At 32.9% G+C, this 18293-nt stretch overlaps 1 protein-coding gene across 8 annotated transcripts in view; it reads left to right on the top strand.

Moving 5' to 3' along the window:
- The window catches only part of LOC129225604 (aryl hydrocarbon receptor nuclear translocator homolog), a 187471-nt gene that overhangs the window by 92221 nt on the left and 76957 nt on the right, over window positions 1-18293 (top strand). For 3 of the 8 annotated variants that reach the window (XM_054860062.1, XM_054860066.1, XM_054860060.1), the window contains one exon: window positions 17171-17251. The exons of 2 other annotated variants lie outside the window; for them this stretch is intronic. In XM_054860062.1, coding sequence (XP_054716037.1) covers window positions 17171-17251 — 81 coding nt within the window. Of the gene's footprint in view, window positions 1-17170; window positions 17264-18293 lie in introns of all 8 variants that reach the window. 3 more of the 8 variants (XM_054860061.1, XM_054860064.1, XM_054860059.1) reach the window with 1 other exon arrangement.

The following is an 18293-nucleotide window of genomic DNA, read 5'->3' as shown; positions in this document are numbered from 1 at the left end:
ATTGTAAAATTTGCCTCAACAACATTCCATTTTTTACAACTACTCGGTATTGACCGAGTATCTGATCAAAATTTGGCCGAGTACCGAGTAGTTACTGAGTACACGGTACGTCTCTAGTAATCGTTTACATTTAATTCATACAGTGCTTGAACACAATTTGGATTTATTATCGACCGTTTTGGGGTGGGGGGCATGACCCCCCATGACCCTCCCCTTGTATCCACCACTGAGTTAGAGGCGGTAACTTACTGCTTAATGCAATTTTGCGTTCAATTTACGAGCTGAACCGTACTACGTCTGCGGACCTTTGCTCGTGAGATAAATTTGCTTTGTCTATCAGTTTATTAGGACTCTCAGCTTCAATAAGATGACATCTGCTTCCATTTCGGTTGTTCCCTATTCCAGCCTGATGAGTCCAAACAAGGACAAATTTGCAGTCTCTGAATGTGGTAACTAGGCTATCGGTGTATTGCATGCTATCTTTTATTGTTTTCAGGCTAGTATCAATCTTCACAATGACATCAACAGATTTACTACGTGAAGAGCTAAAAATCGGGGCAGGATGACGGGATTCCGTTGGAAATTCTCTTATTTTGGAAAACTCCGAGTAGGAATACGAATCTTTTGGATAAACTAATACGAATGGCCTTCATTTCTTAGCATCGAATGACGTTATGTTTTTTTTTTCCCTCATGTTTCTGTGTGATTCGACGATGCTGCTTTTGGAATTTTGACTGATGTGTGGAAAATAAAAGAAAGCCTTATTAAGCAACCGGACGAACAATGTAAACGCCCCCCCCCCCCTCACACACATACGGGTCATTCCATGTCAAGTGATCCAAAATTTGGGAAATTTTTTCCCTCACCATTTTGTATTTCTTTGAAATTTGGTTCATCGATTGTACCCTTCGAGGTTATCAAAAGTCCAAATTTTTAGATTTTTATCTCTATTATTTTTTTATTTATGATTTTTCGAAAAACCCTCTTTTTTCATGGATGCTTGAACATAAAATGGACGATAACTCAGCACCAAATATAGATAAAAAGATTTGGTAAAAAGCATTTTAAAGTACATTAGTTGCTGTTTAATGGGATATGCAGCATGACTAATTTCAAAAAAAAAAAAAAAAAAAAAATATTTTTTAAAAAATGAAATTGTAATTTTAAATTTAAATTTCTCAGAAAAGGTATAATGAATTTTTTTTTAAAAATTCTCAAAAATTTGTGTGTATTTTTATCTTTATTTGTGCAAAGTTTCAAGTTGGGATCTCAATGGGATCATATTTTTATGAATTTTTAAATAAAATTTGACTTATGAAATAATGACATTTTTCAGATTCTAACTAGTTAAATATGGCGTTCTCTTACTGGGGATGATCTAGTAAGTGGTGACTGATCATGTCTATGCTTGAAATGAGCTGACATGAATTTGTAGATTAGTATAACCCCCCCCCCCCCCCCAAGCCACACAACCACTTTTTATCTTTTTTTTTTTTTTTTCAAAACTTTTCAAAATGTAAAAATAAATAAATAAATAAATAAATAGCCAAAATGAATAGTAAACTTATTAAAAGTTGGTAAATGTTCTTCTTTAAAGCAAGAACCCCCCCCCCCCCCCCCCGAACCACCACTTTTATTATTATTTACTTTTTTTTTTCAAAACTATTTTCAAAATGTAAAAAATAAATAAATGAATAAAATAAAACAAAATGAATAGAAAACATATTAAAAGCTGGTAAATTTTCTTCTTTAAATCAAAACAAAGTACATTACCCCACCCCCACACCCACACCAACGATTAACACTATACTAGTCATGCCTCACCTGATGCTTTTTTTTTTTTTTTTCAGACCAAGTGTTTCTTTTTCAATCCTTACTTCACAAAGTGTACTTGACTAATTCACTATCTGATAAGGAGTTATAATTCATTTCATCCCCTACCCCTGCACCAATTTTCAATTTTGGAGGCACGAAAGAAATAGTTTGTCCCAAGATCATAGTAAAATAGGAGTGTTTCCCCCGTGTTGTTCCATTCTTTTCACACTGAACTAAAAATAAATCTAAGTATCAGATCATATGTCTGTCCGCATAAAACTGTCTTTCTACAACATTTGGAGTGCAGCTGTTTTTTTTTTCTTTTCTTTAAGGTTTTCTTTTTAATTTCAGTTGTAAAGGAGAGCAATGCAGCGAGATCTATTTATACATATATTTAAAGCAGTTATAGATCAAACAAATTTTGCTAGTTTGAGCATAACCTTCCATGTTGTTAAACTTCATTCCAGATTGTCCCCTCCCCTCTACCGTCCCACTTTCCGAAAGAAAAAAAAAAGCTGCAAATGAGTTTTTCTATTTGTCTGTTAAAGTTTTTCAGACTTTTAGTTTTTATGACCCCCTCCCCCCATTTATAAGCCTTAGTCACTACTGATGTTTAGCAGCGTGCGTCCCAGTTTATTATGATTATAACTCTTACATGCCAGCTTTTTTTTTTTTTTGAAAAAAAAAAAAAAGATGAAACGTGGTTGTGTGGCTTAAGGGGGGGGGGGATACTAATCTACAAACTCATGTCAGCTCACTTCAAGCATAGTCATAATCAATCACCACTTACTAGATCATCACCAGTAAGAGAACGCCATATTTAACTAGTTAGAATCTGAAAAATGTCATTATTTCATGAGTCAAATTTTATTTAAAAATTCATAAAAATATGATCCCATTGAGATCCCAACTTGAAACTTTGCACAAATGAAGATAAAATACACACAAATTTTTGAGAATTAAAAAAAAAAAAATTCATTATACCTTTTCTGAGAAATTTAAATTTCATTTTTTAAAAAATAAATTTTTTTTGAAATTAGTCATGTTGCATATCCCATTAAACAGCAACTAATGTACTTTAAAATGCTTTTTACCAAATCTTTTTATCTATATTTGGTGCTGAGTTGTCGTCCATTTTATGTTCAAGCATCCATGAAAAAAAGAGGGTTTTTCGAAAAATCAAAGTGTCATAAATAAAAAAATAATAGAGATAAAAATCTAAAAATTTGGACTTTTGATTGCCTTAAAGGGTACAATTGATGAGCCAAATTTCAAAGAAATACAAAAAAGTGAGGGAAAAAACTTTGGATCACTTGACATGAATGACTCATACACATTTTTCTGTAAGCAGTTGATAAGCAAATTCGAACTGGAAACTTCGGGTCGGTGTAAACGTTAGACAAAATTGCATTATCAGTTTTAGTTGTTACAAATTAATACTGAAGAGTGATAATCATTTCTATGAAAGTTATTTGAAAATAAAAACTGCACATTTGTTTAGAAATTTTGTTTTGCTTAGCATCTTTCTGGCGCATTTCTGTTTTTGAGATGTATTCAGTTATGTGAACAGTTTTGTTTAGAATAAAAACATAAGACATAAACTGAAAATAGTACATAAATAAGATCCAAACATTCGTAATTTATAAAGATTTTTTTGGTCTACTAAAAAATGCTAATGTCTTTCCCATATAGCTGCTGTATCGAAGTCTCTTGCTAACTTCTACTTAAGGATGTATCCTTGAGCAGCATACTCTTGTCTGGATTATCAAAACGTGCATGGATTTTAGCAAGATGTCCCATAAATATTATGCCTCGACAGGAAACTGTTAATGTGAATTTTTCTCAGTGTTTTTTAGTCTTTAAGACATGGTGGATTAGTTTGCCGGCAAGGTCAGGAGTCAATGACTGAGTTTCGCTGGTGGGCATGTCACATCAGTGTGAGTTCTTTTTTTTCTTCAGTTTGGGGTTCATATTTTAAAGTCAAGTTGTTTAAGCTGTTTGTTGCTGTTTGCATCTGATGACTTTTTTTTTTCTTGACTGTACGGATAAATAATTCTATTACTAACAGTGGCGGATACAGACTAGCATTTTATTGGGGGGTCATGCTGAGAAATATGGAGCTTTGAGTACGAAAAATTTCTGACACTGTTTGATGGGGTCAATAAAAAGTACCAAAAAAAAAACCATCAATATGCATACATGTTTAATCATATTTGTGCGAAGTATGAGTACTTGTTGAAGTACTTGTCTGTGCCGCCGAGAGCCAAAGCGAGCCCCTTGTCAGTTTATTTGCCGGGCCCCACATCCTCCATAAAAAGAAAAATTTATATTACTCCGATTCGGAGCCGGGGCCGTAGTTCTTGACTAGGTTGACAAGGCCTGCTATCGACCCTGGTACTTAGGTAAAATTTAACTTTTGACCATGGTTTAACTATGAACTATGAATGACACAAAAGTTTACGCTTGAGAATAAAAAATGATTTACAATGGTTTAGGGGGGGGGGGGCGACCTGGTTGTTATGTTTTGATGAGGCAAAAAAAGAAAGTTAAATGTAAAGCTTATAAAGTTAATCCAGAAGTGAACTGGCACATGCGAAATGAATGAGCGGTTTCATTCGATCATCTGCTTAGCTATCCTTTTTACGTGGTTCCGTGTGGAGCTCGCAATTGAATTACAATGTAGATTAATAGCAATTGCTAGTAAGAAAGAAATAAAGGAGGCCAGCCGAGTGCGAAGATGGGGGACGTGTCTTTATTAACCCGCCTCCAACTCACGCCGGAAATATTGTTTCTCCATTGGCATGCCGGCGATCTGAAGTTGCCGACTTCCTCTATATTCCGACGGTTCAACAGTTGTTTATTGTCTTAGATCACAGTGAAAATCAACTTTTCTTTGTCATAATTTTTCAGGTAAACCTACTTTGTGCTCGCTGTCTGATAGAAGTGAATTCCCACGGTTTTCGAAACGAGAGCGAGAAATACTGTAGTTGCGTCGTTTGATATCGCTTTCAGTTTAAAAAGCATTTATTTCCCTTTTGTGTGTGTGTGTGTGAGAGAGAGAGAGAGAGAGAGGAGAGAGAAAGAGAGAGAGAGAGAGAGAGTGGGGGAACTGCTAGTAGTAATGTTTCTTTTTAACCCATAAGTATTACATGTAACTACATTCTGTATTCATTATTAAAACATGTTTTTGTTCATGCTTACTTTTTTCGCTTACTTCCCCGTAAAAAAAGAAAAGAAAAATCGTGAAAGAATAAAGCTCTTTGTATCTTAAAAATATCTCTCAACAAAAATAAATAAATAAATAAAAATTAAACAAAGTAATTAAATACATATTGAAAAATAGGGTGTTTGTCGGTCTGTCTGTCCTGTGTTCCCCTTAACTTTTGAGGAAATTTCATTTCTGCAACAAACATTTTTCCTTTTTTTTCAAGAGATCATAGTGCGGACACCTAATTCCCAGATCTAATTTTATGATTTGTACAGTTTTTCGTTCAATTTTGAGCAGTTCAAAAAAAAAAAAAAAAAAAACTTAATAGTATAGCCTACGGAAAATTAAAAAATTTAATGTAAATATAAATCCCGTAAAGGCCGATTTGCTTCAAAGATCTTTTTGATTTGAACAATTGTTTACTAAAAATTGATTCAATGGAATCCGAAAGTCGATGTTGGTATACGAATAAGTAAGCTCGTTTAGTTCTAGACAGAACTTCAAATTATATTTTGCGTGTTTTCAAATAAGAGAGAGCCAACGAAATAAAACCTTCTAGATATTTTTGTATTAGGAGTAAGAAATAAATGTATAACTTTTGTTTGTGCATCATGGCTTCCAGACAGCCTTGTAGAATCTAATTTCGATTTGCGCCCTCCTCGGAAATTGTCAAGTGGACCAATGCCCCATGGGAACACTTAATGCTTTTTTTTTTTTTTTGGCTTTTATATACTTATCTGTTTAAATGATTACCGATACTAATGTAGTTTATTGTAATAGTATATTGTCAACCAAAATAATATTGGATTTGCTTAAAAATTGAGAAGCATTTGAGTAATTAGGCCCTTAGTAGCGATCTGGTTGAAATTCCTGACTGTTATAAAATTCGTCTTCTCTTTCAAAATAACTCTTTGGTTGTGGGCTATAATTCATTTTGTAAACTGTCTTCTGAGAGGTTGTGTTCGTCTTGTGTACCATTGTCTATTCTACGGGCAAGTGTAAAACTTCAGGAGTAATATATTCGTTTGTGCATTTGAAAGCAATCAAATGTCGTTGACAACTTTAAACAATTAGTGTGCTGAGTTTTACTTCATGGAAATGACATGCAAGTCTCGTCTCGTTCCCATTCTTTTGGAACAACAACTATGCTTGAACTGTTTTAAGTGGATCAAAAGCCATGAATGTCCGAGTTTATCATGCTCGTAAATATTTTTACGTCATTTTAAAAAATATTTCCGTCTTTCCATTTGCATTATCACCATTCCTCCAATTAATGGGTTTCGTGATCTTGATTTTAAATAGAATGTTAACGTGAAGCGTGACGGATGGAATGAAATTCATAAGTCAGTATTTTTATTTTACTACTGTTCGTGTAATCGGTTAAAACCAGGATTGATCTTTTGTAGAACAAATTAATAGTAGGATAATGATAATAATTAGTTTTCATTGAAAATGAAAGCACCTTCTAATGTTCGCTTGTTTTTGGTGGAATCCGGGTAATTCTAACACCTGCCAATCTGGGCGCAACCAGCATACGCGCAATTCAATTTATAATAGTAAAATCTCTAAACGATACAACGAAACATCCGTTTCAATGAAATAAATGTTCAGTCCCATTTCAATTGCTATTATATTGCTTGAATTCTATTACTACGAACAAAATTTTCGTTCCTTTGAAGTTCGTTCAGTGGGATTTTACTGTACAGTAAAATCTTATTACAGCGAATACCGATACAACGAAATATCCGTTTCAATGAAATAAAATGTTCAGTCCCATTTCAATTGCCATTACATAACTTGAATTCAATAACAAATAACAAAACTTTCGATCTTTTAAAGTTCGTTGAGCAATATTTTATTGTATTATGCAATATGCTATTTGTCTAGCTTTTGAAGTAAGCCTTTTTTTTTTTTTTCAATACCTTTTTGCTGGTTGTTTGTAGTTTTTACTGTATGTATTTGCTGAAAAAATTATAATGTTTTATTAAAATTACTCCCCCAAAGTTAGGAACAAATTAGTCGCGTTTAAGTCGAAAATGTTGTCTCAAGGTAGTTGCTACATTCAGGGTCTGATTACTGAATAAGCCAACTAGGCCACGGCCTATTGCCGCCGCTTTTTAGGCTCCCCCAAATGACCAAAATCATTTTATCCAATGGCTTTAAAATTGTAAGGTTTGACTACAGGGGACATCCAAAAAGTGTTTGGCTTAAAGTCTCCTGATATCTTGATCGGACCCTGGCACATTTGAATACTTTTGTACTAAATATTGAAACGAGGGCTTAATTTGCATTGGGAACCACTTTTCAGTTTTAGTATTATAGATGGTAATTCAGACTGTTAACGTACGGAAATAGGTTCTGAAAAACATCGTGTTCCCACATTTCTTTTACAACTGATTGAAACAGATGATTTTATGATTTTATCGAAACATTTTTCAGAGATTTCAAGATGCTATGCTATCAATCAACAATATTTACTTGTCAAGCATTCCCTCCTTCTGTCCTTTTATCAGTGCGAAATTGATTTTAAGAATCCAGGGTTCGCACATCGCGCACTCTTTTAGCCTACGCATTTTGTTAGAACTCTTCCATCAGTAATCGCATAAGATTATCTTCTGGCTAATGAATCATTAATTCATTAGGAAGCAAACTGATCTTTCTGATATATTTGTGGTAGAGTCCTTACAAAATGGGGTGTGGCTTAAGTGTGTGCGAACTCTGAATTTTTTGAAACTTTTAACTGATTTAAGGAGAGGGGGGGGGGGCGGGAATTTATGGCAAGTAAATGCGTGAAAGTTGGTGCAGACTGCGCCATTGAAATTTTTAAGGAGTTTTTCAGTTTTTTAAGGGGCTCGGTTCTTTGGAGGGAGGGGGCCACAATCGCTCTTTAAGGTATGGGCATACTGAAATAAAATTGCATCATGTTCAATAGCCCCACACACCCTTGTGTTGGTGAATTTTTGAATCAGCTGTAGCTATATATTCTCTGAAATTACAATCCCGGCGAATTTCGAGCGCTTATCATCGTATAGTGAAACCTGTGTATAACAATACTGTCTGTAACAATAACCCTGTCTGTTATGATATTCCTTTTGTTCCGGATAAAATTCTCATTTACCTAATGTATTTCCAATGTCTACAGCGATAATCATATTTCAGGTGCACCTGTCTATTTCGATGATATATGCCTTTTTTTCAAAGCAAAAGAACTACTTAAAATTTAGTTATCACCTTTTTTTATAATTAAAAGCTACGTCCCGAACATAAGATAAGAAATGATGAAAGCGCGGGTGATTAGAAATGATTTCAGGAAAATTGGGATAACTGCTAAAATGTACTGGTATTCAATTGATAAAGAATCAAAAAAAAAAAAAAATGCAGAACAAAAATAGAGAATTTCTTTGTCAACCATAGGTATTCTTTTTGTAAAATCAAGAATAGTAGTAGGAAAGAGTAAAGTGCATAAACAAACGAAAGGTGCCACTAGTGGCCAAGTTGACCTAATTTTCATTACGTTAAGATGATCTTAATGCTGATATTAACGAAAATATCTTTGTGCAGTGTGCAAATACATTCTAAAATTTTATTCATATTAATAATTAGAAAAGCTAAAATTACTAAAAGATTGAATTGTGTCACTAGCGCAGTTTTTTTTTAAATCAAAACACACTTCTGAAGGACGTTTTACTTTCAAAAACACCTTTTGGAGGATTTTTTTTTAAAATCAAAAATACCTTCTGGAGAAAATTTTTAATCAAAAATACTGAGGTTGGTTTTTTGATTAAAAGCACCCTCTGGGGGGATGTTTCTTGATCAAAACACTCTTTCCTTATGTTTAAATAACTGTATTTGAATGCGCATTTATGTTAAAACCAATGCCCCTAGGAAGTATTTCACCCCCCCCCCCTCGCTGCGCCACTGAATTGCGTGTTTTTAAAATTATTAACCCTTTCAACACTATTTTTTTCTTTTCGAAAAAAATTTAAATTAAGGCTTTAGTAGATAAAATAAAGTATGTAAACTAAAGTAGCAGTGTGATTACAATAACTAGTGGGGCAAGCCATCCCCTTAATTTGAAGCTTATTTATCCTATACGGTGTTTTGGAAATATCTACGGGACATATATGTCGCAGTGGGGTCGAAAATGTTAAGTAGTTAAATTTTATTTAATTAAAGCTCAATATATTATATGCACACGGCATTAGGGGTGAAAATATCCAAAATGTCTGTAACGATAACCTATTTATATCAATATTTTTGAAATCCCAACAGTATCGTTGTTGACATGTTTTAACTGTATAATGATGTAAAATTTGTTCATGCGTGAACTGAAGTTTCTCAAAATTTACCTATAATCAGTTTGATGGCTACTATGTTTCCCTTTTCTTTGTTTGACCGATAACAAACTCTTTAGTTATTCATTATGCATGATTTACACCACGATCAAGACAAGTTAAAGACTTCAAAACTCAGAGAAATCTTGAATCTCAATCTCCTGTTTTCGTAGAATGCTACGTTTGCAACCGGCTGCGTTCTTCTGTACAGTACTTTCTAACTTTTTGAGTAATCACGATTGCTAATTGTTTTTATTTGACTGTCCTTTGATGTTTGGTTCCTTTTTCAACCCCACCGTTCTCTGCAGGGGCGACACCTCGCGGTAGCCTCTGCTCCTGGTCGGTGGCGAGGTGGCGACCATGTCCTACACACATGCACTCTCATACACACTCACACACATCCACACATTCGCCTTTACACACATACACACACGCCAACGTGCATACACACAGGTCTACGCACACACACAAGTCTACACATGCACAACTATGCACACATAACCACCCAAGAGGAGGGACATGAACCGTTTCTAGAAACAAGCGAGTGGGGTAGTAACCAATGAGTAGGGTCCTGTCGCAACTCGTGGTTGCGAAATGCATAATTTGAATTCAAAATTTCAGAATTCAAATTAATTTTGATTTTCTTTTTACTTTTACGCTCTTATGGTACCCATTCGACTGTGGCCAAGTTTCAAGGAACATAATATGCGTGAACTAATATTTTTAAGAAATATTTTTTAGAGACAAAACTTATATTAAATCAGTTAAAAAAAAGGGTGTGTTACCCAACACTTACATATCTATTTAAGTTTCTATATATATCTAGTCTGACTAATGAAATATGTTTTACATTTGCATTTATTTACTAATTTATTTTTTAAATTTTATCATTATTAACGTTTGTCAACTTAAAAAAACATATGCTTTTGTTTTTTCTTAAGCAGTGCTTAATTACACATTTTGTAAAGGGATTTTTCTATGCATTGGAAACTGTTACGTTTTTAATTTCTTGTTCGTGGAAAAAATTGATTGCGATGTTTGCAATTTTACCAACTGTATTTATCGCGATATATCATTTTATTTGTGTTTAATTGAAGTGAAATTCTAAACTTTCTCCTCAATAGCAAGTTTATTGAGAGTGGCATTCATATAGTTGTTCTTCCTTCAGTTATTGCAATCTTTTTTTTTTTTTGTAAAGAAAATAATTCAAGAAAATATCAAAACCACTGTGGATTGACTTATTTTATTGACACCTTTAAATGTTGGCGTGACTTAATAGTTTACGACATGTTTCTCAGATCCAGTTATTTGAATTGGCAAACCATCATTAAATTGTAGTAAATTTTCCAAGTACCAAGTGTACATTAGCAAAAAAACAATATTTTATAGATATTGTTTGACATTAAAACGTCAGCATGCAAGTTAAATTATTGACACTTTGTATTAAAACCGATGATGGTTGCAATAATTTATTTTCGCTTTTTTCAAGAAATTTAGTGCTTTAGCCAAAAAGGACGAAGATTCGAATTTTACATGAGGTTATAGTTACAGAATTATTCAAAAATTAATGCTTTTTCTGTAGTTGAGTAATAAATCTGATCTGAAATTTTCGTTCTGGCTTTGGAAAATAATAACTTTTTATTAATGTATGGGTAGAAGCATTAAATGTTGTGTATAAAAAATGTGTGAATCCTTTTATCCGGGAGAAATATTGTTTATATGTTGATTGTATATTTGTTTGTTCTCTTAAAATTGCTTATGTCATGAGCGAGTAAAGTTTGAAATGGCTCACAATTGCATTTGAATTCCTTGATTTTAAACAATTTGTGTAAAATAAAGATTTAAATTTTCGTGATATTTCTGATTGACATATTTTACTAGTGAAGGGGAAAGTGTTTCCAGTTTGTACACCTGAACGAAAATTTAACAAAATGAACTCACATATTTTGATATCAAATGCTTGTCTATAAAAATAATAGATTCACAGTGTTTTGTTTTAACAGGAACAATTGCAAGCTAAATCTTCTAAATAATTTTATTGAAACAAAAAACAAGAATTTAGCGCAAATTTCAATTTAAAACACATTTAAATGAAAAACAACTTTCTGTGAAGATACGATTTTGACAATAATCAGGTCGAAATTATACGTATTTTTTTTTCATTTGTTTTATCGATATAATACATTTGAGAAACTTTTTTGACCATGTATTTAATTTTTTGTTTTAGAAATAAACTTTATTGTTAAACGTTCATTACTATTTAGTTCAAAGAATTTTGAGCCATTTCATTCTAGCTATCAAAACTTGCTTGATAGAATTTACTTTTCAGATTCTGAAATTTAGTTCATCAAAGGTTAGTTTTACTTTCTTTTTATCTAGTAAATAAATAGTTCGCATTTTTAATATTAAGTATTACTTATTCGTTTTGAGAGTGTGAGCATATGTGGAAGGCCTTGTCGATTTCAGTGACTCAAGAAGAACAGAAATCATGAGTGTTTTTAATTTGTGGAAGTTGTGATGCAAAGTGATCATGTATGCTAATAGCAAACCTGCCTGTTACACAAACCTAGAAAGTTTAATAGGTTTGGCGCAAAATAATGATATATTAAGTAACTAATGAAAATCTATGAATAATGACGTAACTGAATGCTAAAAGGGTCTCAGTATTGTTTGTTTAAACTTGCGTAAAGGCTTATGAGTGCATCAACAATTGCAAAAATGCCACCAAAACATTTTTTTTTAAACATAAAATTCCATGCTCTTTTTTTATTAGGAATTTTAATGGGTTTGAGGTTTTTTAAATTCTAAGCAAAGAGTTGTTGTGAAGGGGAAAATGAAGAAATCGGTTATCAAAGAGATCTGAACTAAAAATAATCATCGGAATTCCAATAACTCTTTGTTTTATTTTATTTATAAAGTCAAATTTCTCGTTCAGATTGAAGGTAGCTACTCATTAGTTACACCTACGATTTTGCTTAAATCAACCATAAGTTCAAGCCATCGTACTTCCAAATTCTCTTACCCAAACTTCGGAGAGAGTTCCCATTAAACATGCTGCTAACCCTTTGGGATGAGATCCCAATTAAGCATGCTAATCACCCTTTGAGAAGGTCCCATTTAGTATGTTACTCACCATTTCTTTGAGATGAGCTCCCTCTAAGCATGTTATTCAACTTTTGAGACGAGTTCCCTTGATCGTGTTAAGCTAGATGGCTTGAGAAAATTTGTATCTTTATGAACGTTAGGTACTACAGTCAAACCTGTGAGTTTACCCATTGGTTGGAAGTTGCGCGCTGCAAGTAGCGACGCTACTGTAGTAGCTACATTTTTTAGTAGTTTGTAGTGTAGCACACTACTTTTTGAAAAAAGTAGATTAGCGAGTAGTTCGATAAAAAAAAATAATAATAATAATCTCCTCTGTTTAAAAGATGTTTTCCTTATCTAATCAAATTATGTGACGGTTCCTATTTACATTTTTCACATAGCCGAATTGTAAAAATTTGATTATTTCAACTTTTTAATCGTTTCTTGCAGCGAGAATTCGTAAAAATGATTTATAAAAGAAAAAAAAAGAAAGAACAGATAATTAATATTCCATGTTCAAATGAGCTAATTTGTTAATGTGAGCAACTTTTCAAATTTTTTCGATCAAATCATCAAACTGTGTGACGGTGTGAGTGTATGCTTCAAATATATTAATTTTTTTTTTCAAAATAGAGAAGTAGCCACTACATTTCAAAAGTAGTTTTTCCACTAGGTTCACCATTTTTGTCAGGAACAGAACTAATCCTGCATCATATGTATCAACCTCCATAAATTGACCGCTTGTCTAAATTCACCATTTAAGTACTGCACCGCAGGTGATCAACTTACACAGGTTTCACTGCATATGATATGGTTTTGGTTCGGCCAAATCATAGGGCGACTAAAACAGATATAAACTATAATATTGTTTAAAACTCTCTTTTTAGCTAAAATATTTTTAATAACTATCAACCATGTCTAATATATCAACTTTAATGGGTACAAGTAAAATATTATGGGAAAGTGCTAATATAGAACTTATTAGCCTTGAGAAAGATCATATTCCTGCCAATATTGCTAAAAGGGCATGAGTCTGAGACAGCGGTTCCCACTTGTTAAAGGCTATTACCCATTAAGTGGATAATTTATTATTAGTTACCCCCCCCCCCCCCATTAACGTTTATTCTAAAAATGAGTTATTTTAACATTAATTTTAAACATGAATTAATTTTAATCAATGAGATGGTTGATATGATATTGCTTAGTTATAACAATTTGTTCAATAGTAGTTTATGTCAGTGTACATCTTCAAGTTTATTATATATATATATATATATATATATATATATTTTATCCATCACTAAAGACTATCGATTAGGTACATTTCAGATTATTTCCTTAAGTGCTGACTTTCTATTTCAATTTTATGAAAGAAAATAGTTTATACACAAGTTAAATCAATATTCAAGCGATCAAAATCAAGCGAAATGGAGATGTAAGAAACTTATGAGAAAAAAAGTATTTCTTCCTGAAAAATAATTATAAAAGCAAAACCATTGATCAAGTCAAGCACCTCCAAATGCGGCTCTTAGTCAATAGAAAGCGATGGTGTACACTAGGCATTTTTTCGTTTTACATGAATTACATCATTTTAACAATGAACACAACTCTTAGTTTAGTGATGATTGAAAACGAAACAATCCATGGCTTTTACCGGCGATAATTTCATAAATAGATCAAAGTCCGAGTGAGGTTGTTTCTTTCAGTCAAAAGTAGTACTTTTTGTCACTGAAATTGATAGAATAAGCAAAAAAAAAAAAAAAACATGAACCCGAAAAATACTTTCATTTTCCCAACAATTATTTTTTAACTAATTTTTTAAAATGTCTGATTTTTCAAACACGGCGTGGTCTTGATGACGTCACAAATGATGCTCTTTGGCGCATCTTTCGATCGCGTTTCCACGTTGTGATAATCAAGAAGCGAATTAAAATTGCGCTCTACGCTTGCTATCAACCATATCGTTGCCAATACAAGTGAGTAAAGATGCGAATTAAATATTTTGTTCTGTGAATGGCAACACTGAATGGCATTTCATCTTTTGTGATTTCATCGTCAGAAGCATAAACGATGAAAGCTCACCGATTTAAGTAATTTTTTTTAAATATTAAACTTAAACAAAGTATTTTTTAAAAAAGGTTAAATCCTATGTTTTTAAGCATGCTCTTTCAGAAAAAAATACTTTTAAAATTTTGGAAACGACTTCATTTCCTTCAAACTACTTTTTGTTCTGACCTATGGTTCAAAATATTAACTCAAAGTCTGCTATTGTTCCGAAAATCACTAATTTAGAAGATTTTAAACGATCCCTTACGTTTTGAATTTTTTTCCATAAATTTTATATGTATCACTATAAACCATAACTGCTGAGTTAATATGATCATAATAAATTCAGCAGCGCTGAATCAAAATATGAATTGCTCTAAATTAAATGTTGATGCAAGTAATATCGAAGAAAATGTCAGAGAATAGAGAATTCCGAGTTGTATTATATTCTCTGTACATTAATCATGCATAAAGTACCTAGTGTTAGATGCTAGATATTTTAATAAGTCTATGTTCTCGATTTAATTTACTCAGTTGTGAAATCGTTAGGAAAGTCTCTTAAAGAATATGTGTGATCGAATTAAAAATTCATTTTTAACGTTCAACACTCAAATTCGGCCTAATATATGTACAGGTAGTTATCAAAATAATGGAAACACCTGTGAATAAAAGTGATTTTTGAATGTGCTTCGTAAGTAATAAAGAATAAAACTAGATTTCTGATTTTTTCTTACAAATAGCAATGTACATATTCTGGTAGTATATGGTGGCTTAATTGAAGTTCTGGAAGTTTTGGATTTTTTTCAAGCGCGTAAAAGTTCGAACCCCTCAAATTTTAAAAGAGCCCAAATTGTTGGAGCGAGTCCAGTTGGAGTGTTTAACAGAAACATCTCAACTTTTTGGCTTTTCCAGAGGTATAGTATCTAAAGTCATAACAGCATACACACAGCGCGGTAAAACAAGCTCAGCAAAGCAAAATAGTGGACGGAATGAAAAGCTCAGTGAAAGAGACCGACGGGTTTTGAAGCGGATTGTAATGTCTAAAAAGCGAACAATAAAAGCAAAAGTGACCACAAAACTCAATCACCGTCTGGATTCACCAGTGTGAGTGATTATAGTCAGAAGGCACCTTTATTAACAGAACATTTACGGCAGAGTAGCGATTCCCAACACAGTTTCACAGAGTGTTTCCATTATTTTGATAACTACCTGTATATATATATATATATATATTTATATATATATATATATATATATATATATATATATATTAATAATTTTTACGTAATTAAAAAAGCTTTTGAATGTTGTAAAGCGTTAAAATATTTTTTCTTATTTACGACACATTTGAAAATACTTTTCTTTCTTGTCTTTTTTACTCTTCTAATATGAACAATCGCCTTTTTTTTTCCTGAGAAAGCATTTCACGGCTAATCTTTTTTTTTTTTTTTTTTTTTTTCTTTAACTTCACTTATGATTTTTTTTTGGGGGGGGGGAGGGGGATGTGAGAGAGGGGTCATTAAATGGCAATGACTGAAATGTTCAGTCAAGAGGTGCGACTCTTACCATTAGAGTAGAACTTTGAATAAAGAAAAAAGATAAATTTTCATTCTTTCAATTTTGGCATTTGAAATGTTAATCCCACTTTCCGCCATCCTTGATTCGCTGGTGAGTTTTTATTAAAGGAATAATTTAAAGAACTAGTAGCCCAAAGATATTTTTGTTAGCGTTGATATAAGAGTACTTTATTTTTTTATACTTTTGTTTGCAGAATATGTTTTTGAACTTTGTAAAAAAAATGTAAGCGTGCACTAAATATTCGTGGAAGTTGAATGCCGTGCGCAAGAATTCCTTTTCATTGGTTTTTTCCTCCGCACAAAACCCTCGCCACCTGAGACTTCAATGAATTCTTCGTCATAGGAAACAGACTTGATGATTGGCAAAAGTTCGTCTTTTCCCATTAATTCCATTTTAAATTGAGACACAAAGGCTTCACCAGTCTCAGAAGTTATATCAGGAAACTCTCTTCTTCGAAGAATGTTATCCAAAACCATATTGAACGAATGCAGAGCATAATGCTAATCTCAAGAACTTACACCAAAAAAGTTCCGGAGCTCGATATCGTAATCTTTCTCCCACACAATCATTGAGAGATGTACTTCAAAAAGGCAATGTCTGTCTATATATTACTAAGAATGTTCAAACATTTAGAAGAACATATTAAGCCTTGGCCAGCCAATTCACCGGATAAGTAACCTGTAAGGCATTTCGTTGGTTAGCTTTTTGCTCGTGCTCGTAGAGCAAACACAGGCGAATTTAAATCTCTGAATAAACTAATGTGTAGTAATTCCTATTTTCGAGTGCTAACTCCAAAACAAATCGATTTGATACAAATAGTTATTGCAGCTTGTAAGTGGTTTATTTAATGCTGCCTTTTAACATATTTTTCATTTTTTCTTTTGTAAAATTAATTTTCATGGTAAGTTACTTACTATACTGGTTGATAATTATGATGCATATCGTTTGTGAAATAAATTCCACTCAGTTCTGATGAGTGTAGTTAATTTTACAAAGAGGATTCTTAATAAATGTTTCACATGCGTTCAAAATATTTTGTATTCAATCTAATTTGTTTTGATTATAAAAGATCTTTGAGACTAACAAACATTTTCCCCCTTCTTAGCTCTGATGAGGAGGACATCCAGGGACCTAAGTTCTCAAGGATGGATGACGATAATATGCAAGACAAAGAGCGTTTCGCCAGGCAAGTATCGCTGTAATTGAGCTTTTTGTTTTCTCTTTAACTGGATTCACACATTTAAAATTAATTTCACTTATTTAGTTTTAGTTATTTGCACTGTCTATAATAAAACTTCCACGAAGGATGACGACCGAAAACGATAATATATTTCGTCGAAATCGTCTTTTTGTCTCTGGTTTGAAAATCGCATTACAGACAAACATCAATCAGGAAAATGTTTGGCCAATAACAATATTACAAGAGCAATAAAAATAGCCCGGTATTAAATAAAATAAAAACATGATAATCATGTGTTGAACCTTATTAATCGAATTCTATAAAACTAGAATACTGTGACTCAGACTGCTGTTGTCATATAATAAATTATTGCAAAATAATTACGTTATCAGGGATTGTTAGGTTGAAAATTAAGCATTTTGTGGTATTTATTCAAAGAATCTTTTTTTTCTTTCTTGCATAATGTGGTTTTGATCGTTTCTAGCCGTCATCCGTCGTAAATTAATTATGACAAAATTCATTGCTTGATTTGTGTATTGAGATTTTCAAATTATGCTGAATATTGGAATTTACTTTAATGAATTGTGAAAAACTTTCTTGCATAATGTGTGTCTGATCATTTATAGCCGTCGTCCTCCAGATAATAAATTATTGCGAAATTCAATGGCTTTTTGTGTTTGTCAGTCAGTTTGTAAATTAGCCTGAGTTTTGCGATATTTGCTCAAGCAACTGATCTCTGAAACTTTCTTGCATGATGTCTCTCTCTCTCTCTGATCGTTTCTAGTCATTTTACTTCATTTATAATCATTGCAAAATACATTTTACCTATCAAGGGTGTTAGTCAACACCAGAACAGCAGGGGTGCACCCCTATGGGCAAGGGCGCACCCTCCCTCTCAATATCGCGGAGCCCCCCCCCCCTAAATGAGAAAAATACCCCACAAAAGACCACCCTAAAAATTTCAATGGCGCAGTCTGTGCCATGACCCCTCCCCCTTCCCTCCCTGTGTGTGCACCCCCGAGAACAGCCAGAATTGGAGCTCATAATA

This window comes from Uloborus diversus, chromosome 7 (assembly GCF_026930045.1).
Source record: "Uloborus diversus isolate 005 chromosome 7, Udiv.v.3.1, whole genome shotgun sequence".
Taxonomy (NCBI): domain Eukaryota; kingdom Metazoa; phylum Arthropoda; class Arachnida; order Araneae; family Uloboridae; genus Uloborus; species Uloborus diversus.
The sequence above is the reverse complement of the archived record's forward strand: the minus strand, read 5'-3'. Positions and strand labels throughout refer to the sequence as shown.